The 19,825-nt window shown below is 41.5% G+C and overlaps 1 protein-coding gene across 4 annotated transcripts in view; it reads right to left on the reverse strand.

Annotated features, from left to right (window-relative positions):
• The window catches only part of DENND1B (DENN domain containing 1B), a 164,324-nt gene extending 151,002 nt beyond the window's left edge, over nt 1-13,322 (reverse strand). For 2 of the 4 annotated variants that reach the window (XM_074596854.1, XM_074596853.1), the window contains exons 1-2: nt 13,101-13,322; nt 10,361-10,425 (exon numbers count right to left, since the gene is read on the reverse strand). In XM_074596854.1, coding sequence (XP_074452955.1) covers nt 10,361-10,425; nt 13,101-13,117 — 82 coding nt within the window. In that variant the 5' untranslated portion in view covers nt 13,118-13,322. Of the gene's footprint in view, nt 1-10,360; nt 10,426-13,096 lie in introns of all 4 variants that reach the window. The other 2 variants (XM_074596856.1, XM_074596855.1) reach the window with 2 other exon arrangements.
• Between the last annotated feature and the right edge of the window lie 6,503 nt (nt 13,323-19,825).

Raw genomic sequence — 19,825 nt, forward strand, 5'->3', positions numbered from 1 at the left:
ACTCAGAGTACTCTGGATGCCCAAAAGCCACCAGGACGATGGCAGGAGAGAGTAAGGGCATCCCTAGGTTGTTGGTTTTTTTTTTTTCCAGTTTCCTGAACTGGCAACACATTTATTTTAAGAAACCCAAAAAACTTGACATTAATGCTCAGAGATGAAACAACAGCCTATGCTAGATTGCATGGCATGAAAATCCCACCAGTTCCTCTTATCAGACCTCCGTGAGAAACACTTCCTGCCAGCTCCAGCAGCAGCCCCACCAGCACCCACAGGGCAAGGCTGCCAGGTGCCGCCAGAAGCAGGAAGGATGCTTACCTCACATGCTGCTTTTAGCGGGGCTAGCTATTTGAAGTAAAACACAAACAAACAGCAAACGCTCACAGTTTAGAAGCCAAACATCCTCCAAAGGATAGGAAGAGGACGCGTGAATGATCAACTCTCGCTTGCAAGATTAAGTTAGAAAACTGTTTCCCTCTTGTCACCATAAAGGCAGTGCTTTCACTCCATTATTTCAAACTCATTACAGACCTCCAGGTGAGTTTACAACTGTCACACGATCCTTTTATTTTACCTCTTTCTGCTTTCTTATTTTGCATATAAACAGAACATAAACACGCTCACCGAACAGAAAACATTTTTACATTTGCTTTTTATATTGCATCTTAACCCGAGGATATAAAAATTACCATTGTTCTTCAATAATGCAACTCCATTCCTGCAAACAGCTGCCTTAAAATGTGAAGCTTTCCTTTGCAGCTTCTGAGGGAAATGATGCTGTGCCTTGTAACCATCATCAGCACAGTTTCTCTGCATCAAGTGCAACTCCCACAACACAGTTAAACTCAACATTTAGCATCCACTATTTAAATACAAAGATATTTTTTATTTAGCTTGTCCTATAACAGAGCAAAAGAACTGCCTCATCCCAAAAGCAAACATTGGACTCCATCTACACAATGACACCATAACTTTACGATATTTAGGTGGGTTCTAAAACGGGTTCAACTGGTACAACAAATAAAACCCTTGATGCAAACAGCATCCAAAGTCAGACGAATAGGAATTTCTTGTTCTCTATTAGAAGGTAAGCAGAAGTATTAATGATTCTTTGCATCACTCTTTCCCATTCTGAGTTTAAGGAAAAATGCAATGGTAACCAAGGTATTTTGCCATCGCTGGTTTATGATGATTATGCCTCTATGATGATTAAAACTCGGCATTAACTAAGAAAGTTTGTAAAATTTCTCCAAAAGTAAACACAGAAGCCCTAACTAATATTCAGTCACAAGCTTGTAATTTTAGCTAAATTTTAATCTACATGTGAATACCCACTCAAATGTGTAAAGAAACCAGATCCAGATTCAAGCTCTAGGAAACGTAATCTAAGGGCGTTGTTCAAGCCTTATTTCTAATTAAGGATGTAATACTTGGACAGTACCTTCCAAACGAGGATTAAGAATTTTGCAAAGGAAGACAGTATGACTGTAAACTGCTGCCTTGGCTTTCCTAGCTCAGGAAACGCAGATACCACACCCAAAATCTTGTTCAGGCCTTTTTTCTCTCACCACTTCTGCTTTTTCTCTTCTGTTTTCCATATAAAGTTCTGTATTAAGTTTTAATCTTTTCTCCTAAACCAGTCACAAAATATAAGAAGACTTTGTACACCCAAACTATTCAGTTCTAAATGTAGAGCTACAGTTCCAAAACACATGGAAAAATATCAAAGGCAAATATAAGGAGTTAATGTTTTCAGGATTTTAGTACTTTATCTGTCAGTCACATAGAATCTTCTATCCTCAGTACGTGCCTGTAAATATCATGTTTTTACCTGGATCTTGGAGTTATCGTATGTCAGCCTACCACAAAAAAAATACAGATTCTTAACACATCTGTTGCAAAACAGTACTATGCCCAAAATTATTTTAAGGAATAACAATAGCACTTTACTGGGAAAACTTATTTTGACTTCAGGGGTTTTTAAACTCTTCATGAACGGTTACATAACTCTTCCCTTTGTAGCCCTGATGATGTTTTATATTATTAACAAACAGAAGTACCTATCCCAACAGTTGTATGATGAGCACGTGCATGTGCATATACATGTATCTGCATCCCCAGATAATATCACCAGCAGCAAAGGAAAAAGAATGAAAAAGACAGTTTCTGTGAACCAGACAGGAAACCCTACACTTCAGCCTCTTCAAGTCAGCGCTACAGAGAGAAGTGTCTTATGGCTTTGCAAAAAGCATTTTAAACCTTGAAAGTTTAACCACTTTTCAAAGTCTTTTTAAGTAGATTTTAAATCTTCTATACATGAAAGATAAGTCATTAAACTATATATGAAGAGAGCTAGCAGCATAACACATCTCCTTAAGAACGATAAAGCTGTGTGTAAGATGGACTGGTCGGTGTGTGGGAGGGCAGAAGCATGCCGACATTAGCTTAGAAAAATATGCAAACTCTTAACACTTCTGAATGCAAGCAATTTAAAAGCCAGCAAACTATCCCCCAGGCAGCCACCTCAAACAGTTAAGTACTAAAATGAAACTAAAATTAAATTTGAAAAAAGCACACAAACATCAGCTTTCATACTCATTGACTAAATTACACAATACAGGTTGCTGTTTTCAGCTTATATTCAGTGATATTAATACTAGTATGATCATTCTAATGAATTTCATGCAAAATTCTTTTTATAGCAAGTTAATATTTGTATCAGTTAACTCCTCAAGTTTTTCCCTTTTAACTTCACTGCCCAAAACCCAAACACACTGCTGAAAGTGGCATACGGCATTACAGGAAAAAACAACGCAGTCGGGCAAACGCCTGCAGGGGAATAATTCATCTCTACCAGCATTGATACCAGAGCGCCTGCCCCCACATTACTACAGCTGGAATGTCTGGAGCAGAGCAGCACCTGATGCTCCTCCCAGGACCATCCTCTGGCTGCTGGGGAGTAGGGTCGTCCCTCCCCACCGAGGTCTCTTCTCCCCAGTGAAGAATGCAGGGGAGATAGGAGAAAGGGCTTCCTTGACCTATTTCTCCAGCAGCTCTCACCCCTTCCCCTCCCACACACACATATCTGCACCCACCTCCAAATTACACATACATCCAAGAATCTCTGTAGGTTGGTGAAAAAAAAAAAAATCCGTAGGAAATGAGGCCCTGAAAAGCAACAACATTTTCCTCCACAATTTTGCATCTGTGAAGAGAAGCTGAAAACTGGAGTGACTAACCCTCCATTGCACAGTCTCTGGAGAATGAAAGGAAAAGGTAAAAAGCATCAAAATGTCAATCTTTATCTTAGATGCAAAATCACAGTTGCTGTAATTGGTTTTGTTGTTCATAATTCTCCAACACCCGCTCTCGGCTAGTGACAGTCCAAACACACAGAGACATTGTTCATAACCTGAGGAGCTTCCCAATTAAATGAAAGAAATTTTAATATAATGAAAACAGTCATTTAGATACAACTGGAGGGTTTAAAGTTATACAAAAGATTATAATTTTTGAAGGACCTACAGGTACACTTGGTGCTTGTACATGAGAGCGCTTCAGCCATACTCTGGCTTTAATTCCTTAGTTTTGTCAAAAAGGATGAAAATGACATGCAATCTCAGGCACTACCTGCTTTTGCCCTCAAAACATTTACATAATCCTCAACAAAGGACTGTGAAATATTCTGCTCCTAATCAATCAGTAATCCTGTAGAGAAACCCGGCTAGAATTATATGCCCTCTTCCAAGATTTTTAGGTGCCACCATTTGAAAATTTCAACAGAAAAAACAAGAAACCATTACAGGGAAGTAGCACTAACCTAAATAACAACACATGAGTTAATGAGTTGGGGCAGGGTAGATGTTAAGCTTAATGAAACTTCAGAGAGGTATGGAAAGAAAGCCTGTACTTTTTATATATAAAAGCTGCATCTGAGACTGTAACACATAGCCCATGTTCTGAAATGGCATTGTACAAACTGGAAAAGCATCTTTTAACTTTTTATTGGTATAAAACAAATTGTGATATGGTGACACAATATTTGAGACTAAAAATCTACAAATAAATATGAGACTTGCAAGAAAGCTTATCTAGTTCATAGCATTATATAGTTGCTCTTCATAGTCACCTGAAGAACACAGCTTGCTTTGAAAAGTTAGAGAAACCTAACCCTCTGTAGGCCAGTACTTATTTAGTATCCTTCCACTTAGAACCAACAGTGAAAAAGGTTAGCAGTATATAAAGATTATATCAAAAGTTTTAATTGCTCTTAAAAAGAACCCTGCAGACTTCTTCACGTCTTACGCTGATAGAGTTATCTTTTCAATCACTTTTCAAGTGATGCTCTGCAAAAAAGAGTACGGCAGAGGAAAAGAGTTATCTGATCAGCATGTTACACCCACAGGCTCACAGTCTGTGGTTAATAAACAGCTCTCCACAGCGAAGAAAAAAAAAAAAAGAAGAAAAAATAGCGCTTGACCACAATCCTGAAAGCAGCTTTGGAAGACTCTTAATCAAAACCCTACCAAAGCTAGATGGGTTACCCATGGACAGAGCTACCGACTGTATTCAAGTTTTATTCAGAATTGGTACCTTCTTGGAATTACATACCTTATTAGTACCTTACAGACATAGTCAAACACCATACAAAGAATTTTGCATTTCTGCCCTAATTCCTGGACTTCATTCATACAGTTCTTAACTCCACCGATAACAATTAAACTGGTTTTCATGTTTTTTCCTTGAAAATTTAATGAAAAGACGACCCTTTAAAGAAAAAAAAATTTAGAGATCATTCATCACGAAGATTTATTATCATTCTGGTACAGGCAAGATAAACTACTGGAGTTCTTCGTTCAATTCAACAAAACCTATTAAACATCTCTGAAGATCATGTATCTAGCCCTAGGGCTGTAGAAGGCTTCTTTAGCATTCAAAGAAGAAACTGAGACAAAGCAATCAATTTTCAAGCCTCGTTCAAACAATTATTCTTTGCTTGAACAGAAAATGAACTGCTATTTCAAAGGGGTTTTCAGGTAAAACTTGAACAGTCAGGACTAAAACAGCCCTAGGCCCAAACTATGACACTCAGTGGTTGTATTTCCTGGATCTACCTGCACACTCCATGGAGCCTTTTTGCTGCTCTTCGTATGTGCTATAATCAAAGAAAATGAAGGTGTAGCAAACAGCACTCTCTTAACCACACAAACTGAAACCAATCTGAGTCATCTTCTTCTTGGGAAACTGTGGACAGAAATGCTGAAGACCTTATGTTCACAGAAATTGTTGCACATTGCCTTTCTACTGCTAGCTGCTATATTTCCATTGCCTTTTGTGTCTGGCCTCTGCAATCCAGTTTTAATAAAATCAATACAGGATGTAAAGTTTATAGAATGAATTAAATTACCAACTGTATCTTTACATATTTAACCAAAATCTGAAGTTCATACATATATATGTGTGTATGCACATATGGTATATGTTTGTGTATGCATAGATAAATATATACTCTTCACAAAGATTTGATGGTTGGACTCGATGATCCCAAGGGTCTTTTCCAACCTAAATGATTCTATGATTACACTAGCATTGTTATTTTGAACATGCCCTGTGGAAGAGTTCAGAAACATCAACTTTGCAGAAATTCAGTTTACTTTTCACGATAGAAGGACATGGATAGAAAAAAGTTTTTAAAAAAAAAAGACAACTGCAGACTGCTTTGGTTAGCCAATTTCTAGGCTCAAGCATATCTTACAATGCCAGGCACAGTATAACTTTCAAGGGACAAGACAGTGCCAGAAGAAGAGTAAAGCTGCTGTAGGAGCAGCTCTTGTACAATCTTGAACCAATCGCTTCACGTAAGACTATGCGCTCAGGACAACTGTAACACTGCATTACTCCTGATACCCGGAAAGGGTGATACAGCCCAAAGCGAAAAAAACTTGCATCTTTTTACTGTAAAGCTGAAGTGTAATGCTCATCCTTAAAATAACACAACAGTTTTGGTAATATTAATATCTGCTATCAAGCCATCCTCTGGGTCTGTACATGAACATTTAATACAGAAGGCAAGCTGATGATGTTAAAATGGGCAAAAAAATTTACTATTTCTTTTGGTTGCTTGTTCATGAAGGAGTGACACAGGAAAGAATTACGAAAATCTGCAACTGCCTAGGAAGCAATGTAAAACCTTTTGCTATGAGGTGCTACTGACACTGCAAGCCAAATTCACAATTAACAAATCCAGGGCTGTTCGAATAGCTTAGCGCCCATCTCCCAGTCATTAATTAACAGAAGTTAATTAATCTCAAAGTTTTGCCACAATCAGGTTATGAATTTTCCCAAGAAAAAGTTATCACGCTACCTAGTTACTATGTTTCAACATGTTGTGTTCACTTGAGCATAACTTGACCATCCAGCAAAGGACTGAAAGTTATGACACAGGCTACAATCTGCTTTTGCTTCTAAAAGGTTTTTTTCTCCTCTTTGGAATATATGCCTCAGCTGTCTAATTAAATACAGCTGAAATGCAATTTTCAAGGTAAAGTCTTAGGTGATATCAAAGGCATTGTTTACACCGAAAATACGGTAAGCAATACATTCTAAATTGTTGAGGGAACCATATCCCGTTTTGTGCTGAAAGTAGACATTAAGCTCCTCTAATTTTTTTAAACGTAACTTGAGTGAGGAATAATCAAAGCTTGTTGAGCAACAGCAAAAAATGTTACAATTCATGCTATTAGTTCAATGGTGTGCTCCGTTATAAGAATATTTATGTAAAGAGTATCCTTTTCTCTCTCCTGCCCCAAAAGTGAGAAAAGCGTTAGAAGAGCAATGCTATTACACGCTCCTGTAGTTTAAAAACAGAGAAAGAGAAAGAGCAGCCCAAAAGGACAGTCTACTCAGTCAGTTAAGAAATAAATATTCAAGTACGCAAGCTACTCTTAAATTGCAAAAGCCAGGTATCCAATGGCAAAACAAAATTTTGATCCAACTATAACTAAAGATACGTTAGCACGACTAAGCCTATAACCCATTCAGGAGCTACCTACCATACATGAAGTGATAAGTTTATATTAACCTACATGAAACCTCTTAGGTGTTTACATGGAGTAGAAAACACTGTTGGAAAAATTAGTGGAATGATTTAAGAACAAATTTAAGAGTACATATAAACCTTGCTGCATTTCATGTATGTATGATCCTTTATAGCTGGAAGAGCCCTAGGACACTGTGAGACCCAAAAATTAACATTGCTTAGAGAGCTATGCTATAATTAAGAAGTTATCTAAAAACACTTTTCCAAAAGAATAACAATAATCTTTATAGCAAAATTTTTCATCATGTCACACTGTTGCAAGCATATAGCGTCCTCATAAAAACCTCACCTTATTAATAGCTACACATGCAGTAGGGCTACCTCAACTTTCATTTGTTAGAACACTTACACACTGGCACAGGGAAATTAAAATGCAAGAGAACACACACTACAGCAGATCTTGAAAAGAAAAAGCTTAAAGATACACAGGTCACATTAAGGTCTTCCTCTCTCCTAAGTCGGCTTCTCCTGCTGCTCACTCATGCGGGGAGATCATAATTTTGTGTCTGTGATATTTCCACGGCAACACTGGTGACAGTGATGTCACAAATTCAGCCCTGACATAGCTTCAGGATCAAGTACAAGGAGCAGATGGGATGCGAGGGAGAAAGCCCCTATTTAAACACAAATCTCTTTCATAAGAAAGAAAGAGGCATGAGCAAAGAAACAGGTGAATGGATCACATTTTCAAGTATGATATATTCAAAAGATTATCCTAGCATGAAAATCTATTTAAAGGCAAGACCTACAATACAGGGTAACTGTCAAATTTGTTAGGCCTTATAATAAACCAACCTTGAAAGCTCCCTGTTTAGCATGATAAGCCTTGTGCTCCATTTCTAAAGTGGCGGTGAAGACAATACACTTTTGTCCCTTGTGAGTTTCCTTTAAATAACTTTAACATTCAGATATATTAATTTGATACATCACTGTGCTCATAATACCACATGTAAATATGATGTCAAGCCCTCACTGGAGTGAGTTTGTTATCTGAATTAGATATAATATGAAGGAAATTAAAACGAATCCCAAATGGATCGCCAAGTACAGCAGGATGATAACCGGAATATTCAGCCGGCCCAATTTGATTGGTAAAAGGGGAACTGTACTTTTGTGCGGATCTGCAGACTCATGCGAGAATCAATACAACCTCCAAGTCATCTGAAACACCCCTAAACACCTTGCAAGTCACACGCTGCAGACTCCAACACTACTGGTATCAGACCTCCTCTTTGCCTTTGGCCACCCACCCCATGGACGAACAGCAACCAAGCCCACGTGGGGTAGAAGGGATGACACCAAAAAGTGGAATAGAAGAGGGTGCACCCACAATACAGTCACAAATACAGTCTCCACATTAACTAAGGCAACAGTTCAAGGAGATGCACAGATTTCTTAAAGATGCTACTCTCCACAGGGGATAGCTGACAGCACGAAACACTCACCAAGGGAGGCAGGGGAAGTGACTATGACCAGAATTCAGTCACAAGCGGCCATTCACAGAGCTGCAGGTAACGAGAAGTGGTTTCTTATGATAGTAGAAGTAGAAAGATGCAAAACAAAAATCAGAAGTCAAAAGGGAGATAAAAGGAACTAAAAGGACATAGATCCACGTTCTGATCACAGAAGAAAAAAACCCCACATTTTTCAAGATTTCAACATGAAGACATGAAAGGATTATCAACAGTCTAGCTCTCAGGAGGGAAAGGAAGAAAGGGAAATTGAATAAAATCTGCAGGTGGAAGCTGGGCCTAAGCCGAGATGTGAACAGGCCCCCAAGAAGGGCTGTCAGGTGGAAGCAGAGACTAAACGCACAGCGCGAGGAGGAACAGATCATAAGTCAAGTAGCTAAGCAAGGTTCACAGACATCACCTATGAAACAACCAAGGTAAAAACTGCAAAAGGGAGAGAATAGAAACTAGAATGCGCCATGATACAAACCACACAATGACCAGAGAGGTAAGAAAGCCCATCTGATTTCCCAAACCATGACTGTACCAACAGCAACTCAAAAAAGCAGGCAATAAACCAAACGACACTGGCTGGTCACAAAAAAGTGAAAATACCCAAGGACTGCACCAGGACCAAGATGTCATTCTGCAATTAAATGAGCAATCTTACAAAGAGGAGAAAAAAGAAAAGGGGGGGGGGGGCGTGAAGCAGAGGAACTTCAGATATCAATAATGGATAATATATAACACAACAGGTCCAGAAAAGCCTGTTGGGATTGTCAGGAAAAGACCTAAAGAACTACAATTGCTTAGCTTCAGCAAAAATGTTGTTTGTAAACATAGTAGCCATGTACCCACAACACCAATAACAGAAATACTGGCTGAAACAAAACAAAAAAACAAAAAAAAAAAAAAAAGAAGCTGTTTGGGGCTATAAACCTCCATAGGCTTCCAACCTGTTAGAGTAGTAAACTCTGGAAACAGCCTCCATCAGCACAGCAGGATAAGAAATATACTCAATTTTAAGATGTAGTTTATTGTTTTTACAATTGTGATTAAGACACAGCTGTCACAGACTAACATGACTACACCACAACCCCAACAAGACTTCTTCTCTCCTTGTGTTTTTATAAGGCAAACAACCTTGGATGAAAACATGAACCGAGTTCCCCCAATGGACTTTCTAGAGGTCACTTCGTTTTCAGCACTGGAAATCCCATCTTCTTTTTACTCAAGAAGAAAAAACCCGCTCTCAGATAACTCTCACACTACTGCATCTCCTTTACCACGTGTTTATAGAGACATGAAAACTGATGGCTAATGCAAGCTCAAGTCAGCACTTGTTGTTTGTATCATGTATCAAATCAAAGCAGCTGCAAAACATGAGCTAGAAAGACTCTTTCTGTTGTTTAGAAAAGAACTTACTTTCCTTTCTCCCTATCACACGGATCAAAATTAACATTCCACTGACAGACAGAATTAGCTTGTTCGCCTAAAATGAAATCATATATAAAAATCAATATTTTAAGACTTAAGAACCATAGAAGATACATTTCAAGTCCAAGCTTTGCAAGCATTTCTCTCAGAACAAAAATATTTTTACACTAACCAAAATGAAAATATAACAATAAAAACCCACGACAACTATGAATTAACACATTGATAGATTTTAAAAGGCAATAAAATAACCAAAGTCACTTTCTAATACAATCCCAGTCCAATAGCAATTCAAAACATAAGATGACACTAGATCAGGAAGCAAGCTATTTTTTTTCCCAGCTCTCGTTTCTATAAATAAATATCAGTATATTACCTTCATTTTCAGACGCTTGGCATTTTACTTTCAGTACCAAATCAAAGGTACGTTCTGGATTTTCCCTAGAAGAAGTAAACACAATTGATTAATCAGATATATGTTTCAAATAGTGTTTCTACTGTATTTAAATTGATTTATTTAAATTAATAAAATTTCATTAAAAAAAAATCAGAAATCAGATTCATTCTAAGGAAGAACCAAAGAGTCACACGTCCCTGTACAGCTTTAAAAAAAGAATACGCAAGATAAACAAGCTAAACTATGTGATTTATTTCAGTGATACAGTCACTGACTTATACATCAAATAGCTTTTAAGTCACTCCATCACACCACACCTAACAGTTGGAAAAAAGTGCTACTAAAATCCTTACCACTCAATCCAAAACATATTAATGGAATCGTGCCCAGCCTTTTATAACGCTATGTTTTATTTCTACTTAATAGGAACAGCCCATCATTAGACTTTCATTTTAATTCCATGAATTTAGCCACTACCTTTTAAATGCATAAGATTACCACCATAAGGCTGAGAATCACTTAGCTTCCTCTTTCACAAGGTATTGATCACTGTCTTTGACTTTAAAGGCTGAATCTCACGCGTGATTCAGCGAGTGAGAAAACATTAATGCAATAACTAGGGATGGACGCAATCCCAAGCTAGCCAAGAAGACGGAGCCTCCATATCTGCAGCAGCCATCATGGTCAGCTCTGTGTGATGGCCAATGCCTCTCTCCCTTCCCCAATAAATACACACCTGATAATAATGACCTGCTAACAGCAATTAACAGTCAACCTGATCCCATGCTAAATATTTATTAAAACATTTCTAAATGCCATTACTGTACCACCCAGCTCTCTCTGCCTACCAAGCACACTGCTATTTATATTAAAAACGAGTGGTATAACCGCACCCATATCAATTATCTATTTAACCACATAAAAGACTTGAACTCCCTTCTTGAGTAACGCTCCCACTGAAGTCAGCTGGAGTTTTAAGCAAATAAAAAAAAAAAAAATCAAGACTTGGTTCCAGGTTTCTAGAATGCTTCAAATAAAGCATACAGCAAATTAACACACCATTGTCTCTTTAAAGAAAAAGTTTTGAATTAAATCCAAAGGCTGAGCTGGGGAAAATTTCAGCTGTCACAAATTAATTGATTCAGTACATGCTTTCAGTGACCTCAGCACCATCATCAACTGAGATACGTAATTATACTCTAATTCAGGTTATGGAGACATTACCCGCCCGTACCACAACCTTTCCATGCATCATATTTTAAAGCATTTAGTTGGGAAAATCCTATCTCTACTGATCCTGTCCGTAGGAGATCAAGTTCTGCTCTGAGTTACAACAGCCTAAATCCAGATATTGGAGATTCACTCTGGTATTAAAGTCCGTCCGTTGTTCCTCTGGCTGGCAAGCGGGTTCAAAATGAAACTGATAAGGCTCGGCTTCGTTAAGCCACCTAGAAAACTGAATGACAAAAATCCTTCCTTTAGAAGAAGTGACATCTCCCTGTGACGTTACTCTGGCTCAGCTGCTCGGTGTATAGTCTGAGGCCATCTTCCCCTTCCATTTCTTCCTAAAACCCAGACCACACAACGCTGGGTTTTTAGTGTGAATCGGTTAAAGTGTTACAAACACCAAACAAGAACTTCTAACTCAACTCCTAGCTGTTACCCTCATGAAGAAAGCTCTTTGAAGTAACACTGCCTTCCGTCTTTCACTACACCACTCTAAATGTGCTTTTGCAGAAAAATGCTTCTAAGTTTACTCTTCACATCCCACTATGCTTAGAAGTGTCAAAAATGTGTCAAACTAATCTGAGAATTGTCAGACTGTCTCTCATTTCCTTTACAGCTACCCGGTAGCAGCCTTGCTTATTCATCACATATTTACATGGAGATTTTTGTCAATTTCTGAAACCCGTAATTTAACATCTTGTTGGTTTCCAATGTCAGCAAGACCCGTGGCCGCTCCTGATGGGTAAGGCTGGACAGGAGTGCTTCCAAACACCTCAAAATCCCTTCGGCACCTGCCATACCATAATGGCAAAGAGAAGGTTTGTAATTACCGGGGAGATGAATGACACAAACCTCGGCCCACCAGCTGCCGCAGGGGGGTCACTGCAGGCAGCGCCGCTGCCCAGGCCTGAGGGAGGGAGCCGGGCCCGCGGGCTGCGGCCGCCGCAGGGGCACCCTGCCACCATTTCACGATCCCCTTTCACCGGCCACAGGCTGGCAGAGCGCAGGCACCGCTCCGCCGGCACCGACGCCCCTGACCCGGCGTGGCCGGGGGGCGCAGGACGGCGTCCCCCCCCTCACCACCGCTGCGGGAGGGCAATGTCAGAGCAGGCGCGCTGGGGCCGCCGCCGGACCGGGAGGCGGCGAGGGGCGGAGGAGCGGCCGCCGGCGCCGCAGCCGCCGCCTCCTCCTCCCCCTGCTGCGGGCCGGGGCGGGGGGCGCCGCGGGTCCCGCCTCGCCCCGGCCCGGCGCAGCGCTCAGCTCCCGGCCGCGCTGCCTCCCGCCCGCCCCGCTGTCACTCAGCGGCCGCGGCGCGCCCGGCCCCTCGCACGCTCCCGCCGGGTGGGCTCCCGCTCCCCCTCCTCCCCTCCCTCCCTCTCCGCCTGGCGGGCCCGGCAGGCCGGGGCGGCTACGAGGCCTACTCGCTGCCTGCCCGCCGCGGAGCTCGGCTCGGCCCGCCGCGCCTGACAGCCCCCCCGCCCTCCCCACTCACTTGAACCTGCTGTCCATGGTCACATCGCGGGCCCCCCGGCGGCGGCTGCTCCAGCGCCCCCCAGGGAGAAGCGCCCCGCCCGGCAGGGGCGAGGGGGCAGCACCGGCCCCTCTCCCTTCGGCCGCGGGGGCGGCTCAGCGCGGCGGCGGGCGGCGGCCCATGGCTGCTCCGCTCCCCCGGCTCGGGCCGTGACTGCAGCGGAGCGGCGGCACCGCCTCCTCCCCCCCGTCTCTCAGTTCCTGTTGCGGCCGCTCCGGCACCTTCTGGGAACCAGGAAGCTCCGCGGCGGCCCGGGGAGCCGCCGGGGCCGGTGTCACCTGAGCCTGGCGGGGGAGGGCCCGGGGGCGAGCGGGGGGCCGCGGGGCCTGCCCCCGGCTGGGGCGGCCTAACAGCCCCTGCCCGCCCGCCGCAGGTGCGCCGGGCGCGGGCGGCCCCGCTGCGCCAGGCCCGGCCCGGGGCGGCTGCGGCCCTTTGCCGGGGGCCGGCCTGGGCCTGGGGCCCTCGCAGGTGGGGTGGGAGGCGCGCAGGTACGGCGGCGTTGGCGACCGTCGTGTTTTACCTCACGGACACCTTCACCTGCTGCCAGACACCCTGCTCGGATGAGTCGGCGAGCGTGTTTAACTTGCACATCTTAACTGCCCTTTCACATCCTTCGCGCACAGCAGGGAAGTGGAGCTTTCCGTAGTAAAGGTCATAAATGTTAATTTAACCTGCGGTAATCTGTTTAGCTTTTATTTTTTATCGAGTGCTAAACAAACAGCCTCCTGAGCTGCTGAAGAGGTGGTGGGGCGGGGGAAGGCACGGGAGTAAACGTGCCCTCCTGTAAACACACACCTAAAAAAGCCTTATACCCTCGAGTGTTTCCAGTGAGTTTGGAAAGGGAATTAAAAATAACACCGTCCTTGAGAGGCTTCCAAGTCTCATTCATCAGAGAGGCACTGAGCAGCCAAACTCCCACCTACACCGAGTTCCCCTCACCAGCATAGTATCACCGCGGTGAAAAAACGCGTAAATTTCTGTGGTATTGGGACAAAGGAAAAAATGTCGTTCTTTTCACTCTTCCTCCAGAAAGTAATCATCGTATCAACAGTTAAGAAAAAACATTCAAGCCAATTACATATAGGACACATAAAACAGCATTAGTGCATTACTGAGGCTGAAAAATCAAATATTCAGAAGTCAGGAAATTACGAATACTAACTTTTCCAAAGCAATATCGTTTTGGCTTCATTACACATCCTACACACCTCACAGGATATAGATTAAATAATAATAAAACCTATCGATGTGCAGCGAAAGCGATTGAATGTTGTGGCAGAAACCTTAGCTTTGGGATTTTCTTGGGTTTTAAGTACTTACTTTCCCAGCCTTTATTTTGCAATAATTCTTGGCTGCGTTTTAACAGCCAGTATTTGCGACTCCCACTGAAGTAGATTAAATCATTTGGGGCTTTGTATCCTTGACACATAACCCCATATAGCTCATGGGGTTTTTAGGAAAAAATCATCAAACGTGTCTTTTTGTATACGGTAAGAGGCCCTTGAAGAAGGCAGCTTTAGCTCTCCCGCTCTTAAATTTGACTTCTCCGATGGGATGGGTCTGCACGAAAGGGCCGGGAGACAGAGGGAGCGATTGCCGTCCCTGCTTCTCCAGCGGCCATGGGAAGAGCAGGGTAGGGACCGTCCTCCTGCCCCCGGCGCTGCTCAGCAGCAGTGCCCAGGGCCGGCGGCCACATCCTGCACGCCGGGACGTTGCAGAACCGAAAGAGAGGGCTTCAGCAGCAGCAAAATAGAGCTGGGTACAGGAGAAAGCATGTGTGGGGAGGGAGATGACCACAGTCTTGTCTGTATGTCTGTCTCTCTCTCTGCCTCCCTTCCGCCCTCCGTCTCTCCCCCCATACATACAGTAAAGCACACGAAATTTGAAACTCTTTTGCTGCAAAAAATGGGCAGTAACTTAGCAAGATTGAATTTGGATTGGATGATTATCCAAATATCGAGACGTTTTATTTGTGGAAAAACTCCATTTGAAGCGTACCAGAAAGTGAAAAAAAAATAAATGCTGTGTTTCAGGATTTCAGTAAATCTGTATTTTGGATTATATTAAATATTTTATAAGCCTGCTGTGAGTTTGCTTCTCTCTTCTCTTAAGCTGCTGCTGCTTGCCACTTCTGTAGGCAGAAGAGTGGTCTGGCAGCCTGTCAAGCGGATCCGCTGTGTGATTCCAGCCAGTCTCTTGGACTGGTGTCTGTCTTGGCAGGTATGACCATCAGGTCCCTTGGAATTTATTTTATAGTAATTGGAGAAAAAATAGGTAAGGTTTCTTTCCCAAAGTAAATACGTGCCTTGTCACTACAGTAAATTGACTGGACGCAGTGACTAAACCTCTCCCGCCTGGAAGAGCAGGAAGAGTAGAGAAAGTTCAGGTTTAAAATAGGGGGCATATGAGAGGAAACCCTGTTGAGATGAGGCTCACATCTCTCAGAGCTATTATTTCAGTCCCTGTGAAAACTTAAGCAGACATATATGCCCAGGTTACACTTAGTTAATGTTTTTAAGACTCTTGTGCCACCACAGCAGCTTTTAATGAAAGACAATGTTTTAGGAAAGATGCTGGTGTTCAAAACCACCGCTTGCTGCTGCGTTGTTTTCAGCCCTTCCCTGGGAAAGGGTTGAGGCAGAAGAAGAAACTGAAAGAAAAACCTAATAGATATGCAGAGAATGGATTACTTTACTATATTCTGAATCCGGGAAAGCCTAGTTTGCTTTTCTTTACTCTTTGATTTTCCTTTTCAAATTAGAATCATGAAGCAAATGGTATTTGGGCTCTTTAGAGTCAGCTGTTCGACCGGGTAATCTAGAAGACACAAAGCATTTTTCTTTATGCTTTGCATAACATGAAAATGGCTGAATTCTGCCTAAATTCTCTCCAAAAGTCTCGCGTAGGAACTGATATAAGAGGTTTTGCAGGGGGTGGGGGATGAACATTTATTTCATAGATATGAGCAACTAAAAAACCGGTAGTTTAAAGATGAAGATTCTTACTCAGTCTTAATCATAGTTTGCCAGTGGTGAATACTCATTAGTCATCTTTGTAGCACTGTAATAATGTAAAGGAGCTTTAAAACTGATATAGATATTTATAGACACTATTCAGCTCTTATGTGCTGTCAGTAACAGAGGTCTCAATGTAAATTGAATTGGATCTACAAGTCTTAATTTTCTCCCAAACTGATTAATACTTTGCAGTAAGTGGTTGCATGAAAAATACCCAAAGTCTACTTCATCTGAATCAGATAAGAAGAGGATGGAAGTGCCATCAGGGCAGCTCCATCTCAAGGATCAACATAACAGAATGTATAGTATACTTTTTAGTTTACAACCAAATTCAATATGGAAACAACAGGAGATGTAGTTGAAAAACACCAAACAAAATCCAAAAACAAGCATCCACATCCTTTCTAATATGGAGCAATCTGCCATTCTCTGCCAAATCAAAACCATGTGGGTTTGGGTCTATAAAAGTGATGCAGAGCAGGGTTAGGATCTCAGAAAGGGATATGAGAAACAGACAAGAAGTGGCCACACATCTTGTCGCTTGGAAGTGGTGGAGCCAGGGAGAGAACTTCTGTGAGAATCCAATTACTTTTTTAAAGTTGAAACCATTACGTACACACATTTAGTGATTTTCTTTTGGCAGGGAGGAGACAAAAGGGACAGAGAGAAGAGAGAAGGGAAAAGCACAAAGCCTCTGAAAACAAGAGGTATTCTGTTAAGCATTTAGGACGGAGGAATGTGAATCCTCCCAATGCAAACTGCAAGCCCACGTGCTTTGTGGGAGGAGATTCACTGGGAGCGCAGGAAACAGAATTTACCCTACAAACAAAGGCGACCCTATGAAATAGGAGGGGGTTTAGGGATCACTGACCAAATCCGTCTCTGTACAGGTCCAAATCTCCCACCCCAACTAGCTCCAGCAAGGCTTTTTTTCGTTTCTGCCCAGTTCTGAGGTAGAAGAGAGCTCTCATCATCTCCGTAAGCCTGAGAGCATTGTATTGTGAATTAGGGGATCATAACTATCACAGCAGTCCTCTTGGGCCAGGTACATTTCATTTAATAGTAAAACATACTACTAATAAAAGTAGTCTTCCTCTTAAATGCCACTGAAACCCATAAAGGGATTTCCTTCAGAACGTTGTTAGCAGAGCTTGCTGAAAAAGATGTTCTCCCCTGGGAACACCAACGGGTTTTGTCAAAAATGGGAAAAGATGCAATTTCCCATTGTATGGTGATAGCAGAACATTTCTTGGAACACGTTCGTATCGTCAGCACTTTATACCTGGTACCAAGAATTATTTCTTCATTTGCCACTGAGACTGTTTGCACTGCGATCCCTTTTAATCTTCCTTCAAACAAGTTACAGTTGGTTTGTGTTATCTCAGCCGCTCTCAGTACATCTCCTAACAACGTATTCACCTTGCCAGACCTCACAAACTGGGAAAGCATCTCTTAGAACAAAATATTGATCTCACTGAGAGGTTGCTGTTCATTTTAATGGGATTGGAGGTTATTTTTTTTTTATCAACTTGTTTGAATGTTACACATACTCATCCCAAATTGTAAATGACTGACAACGTACTCTCCCTACGTGAAGTTCTCCAAAGCCCCAAATTCACAATCATCAGTTTCCCCAATTAAACTTCTTAGCCATAATACTATCACAAGGCAATTTTTAAAAGAGAAAATACTTTAAAGAAACACCAGATACCTACATTAGGTCATTTCATAATTCAGCTTCTTTAGACATAGTCATTGATTTAAAATAGGTCTCTTTCAAGAAGCACGTGGAGTTATTAACTAAATATATATAGCAAATACAGGTCTACAAATATTCTATATATTTATTGTGACTTCTTGCATGATCCATCCAGACCTCTTTTTTCATCTTATAATGTTATTCATTCAAAAAAACAAGGTAAAGAACTTAGGTTTTCCTGCTTAAGAACAGATGGTGGTTTAAAGAAAACAAGAGCAAAGGTGACACTTTGAGAAGGTGTAGACCTGGCTGGGCAGGGCATTGGTGTGAAAGTTCTGCTGTGCTATCATTAAAGTTTGGGGATCCAGCATTCCAGTAGCTGTCATTGTCCCTTCGGCCATTGTATGTGCAAATGCTAATCTGCCCAAACAGGCACGCACAGGTAAACACACTCATTAATTAATCAGTGAACTCCCGGGGAGAGATCACTGCTTGGATCGGAATGAGGATTCCCAGGCTTTCTAATCAATGTGTCCTACCAACGAGACTGAGAAAACAGCTCTTCTTAATCAGGTCAGCTGTAATTGCAAGTTTAACAAAGGAGCTAAATTCAGACTACAGAGTTTTAAGTTTACTCAAAGTTTACTCAAAAGTTTAAATGGTTATGATATGGCTCTATTAGCGCAGCACTTGGTTTACTCGTGGTATTTGCAAATCTTCACAGTCTGATTGTAATACCTTCTGTTAGTTAGATTTGCACCATAATCTACAGAAGATGTGAAGTATGTATCTAGTAAATATTTACAAGCCTTCTTAAGGTTTAACCAGACATTTGCTTTACCTATGCATTCCTAATGTCTTATCAGTGGTTTGGATGTAAATTAATTTAGGAACTAAAAATTAATAATATTTCCATGCATACTAACCTCAATTTGTAGACCATTTAGAAAATTATTTGGGTGGATTTCTAATTTATGCAGACATGACAGCTGGCAGAATTTAACAGTAGAATAAACCACCTTTCAGCTCTGCTGCCCAAATCCAGCCTTCAGCTTGTGAATACCAAGTGCTTTCCGGTGGATGTTGATTATTCATCGGAGTGTTTGAAAACAAGCAGTGGTCTTTGCCCACTTTCGGTTTAGATGCAAGTCAGACACCTTGCAACCAGCCTCCCCATTAGGAAGTTCAAAGAAATGAAAGACTGAAGAAAGAAACCGTTCTCTTCTTTGCATTAAAAAAAAAAAAATCCCTCCAAGAAAGGTTTGAGAAACATTGATGGCAACACTAAGGGAATACACCCAATTCTTTCCTACGGTTAGTGATTGTTGTGGAGATTTTTTCAGCCCAGCAGATACAGTTTTCTTAAGGATGAATTTTTTAGTGAAGCAGCGGGGTCAGACGGCATCTTTCAGTATGCACGGTAGAAGGAAATCACTCATTCAAGTCATTTGCAAGTAAAAGTTTCTTACCAGATTGAATGCTTTCTTGCTGAATAAATTCAGTTCTTCTGTGTAGGCAAGGATATACTCTCACACTTCTCAAATGTATATTTTAAATGCTGTGGGTTGTTGGCTACCTGATGAATCTGGTACTCATTAAAACTACCATATAGCAAGAATTTTTTTTTGCCATATTTGGAAGCTATTTTAAAAATTTCTATTCAAAGCAGTAAGAAACTGATTTCTGCTATCAGCCATAAAAAAATTCCATACTGTTGTAATCTTCTGAATATGGACTTCTTGAGGGGAGGCCAAACATACATAAAATTAGGAACTGAACTTTATTAAAAGAAGGATGTGTTAAAAATCTGTAAGCTGTTTTGGAAACTGTCTGCTCCATCTACCAAAAAAAGTTCCAAACCAGTAAATCAAGCACTACTAAATATTAAAAGAACAGTTTCCAGCTGTTTATTTGCCATGGATTAAGGCCCTCTGTATGCACTGGCATCATTATGAAAGAGTATATGCTGA

The sequence above is a fragment of the Larus michahellis genome, chromosome 8 (assembly GCF_964199755.1).
Source record: "Larus michahellis chromosome 8, bLarMic1.1, whole genome shotgun sequence".
Taxonomy (NCBI): Eukaryota; Metazoa; Chordata; class Aves; order Charadriiformes; family Laridae; genus Larus; species Larus michahellis.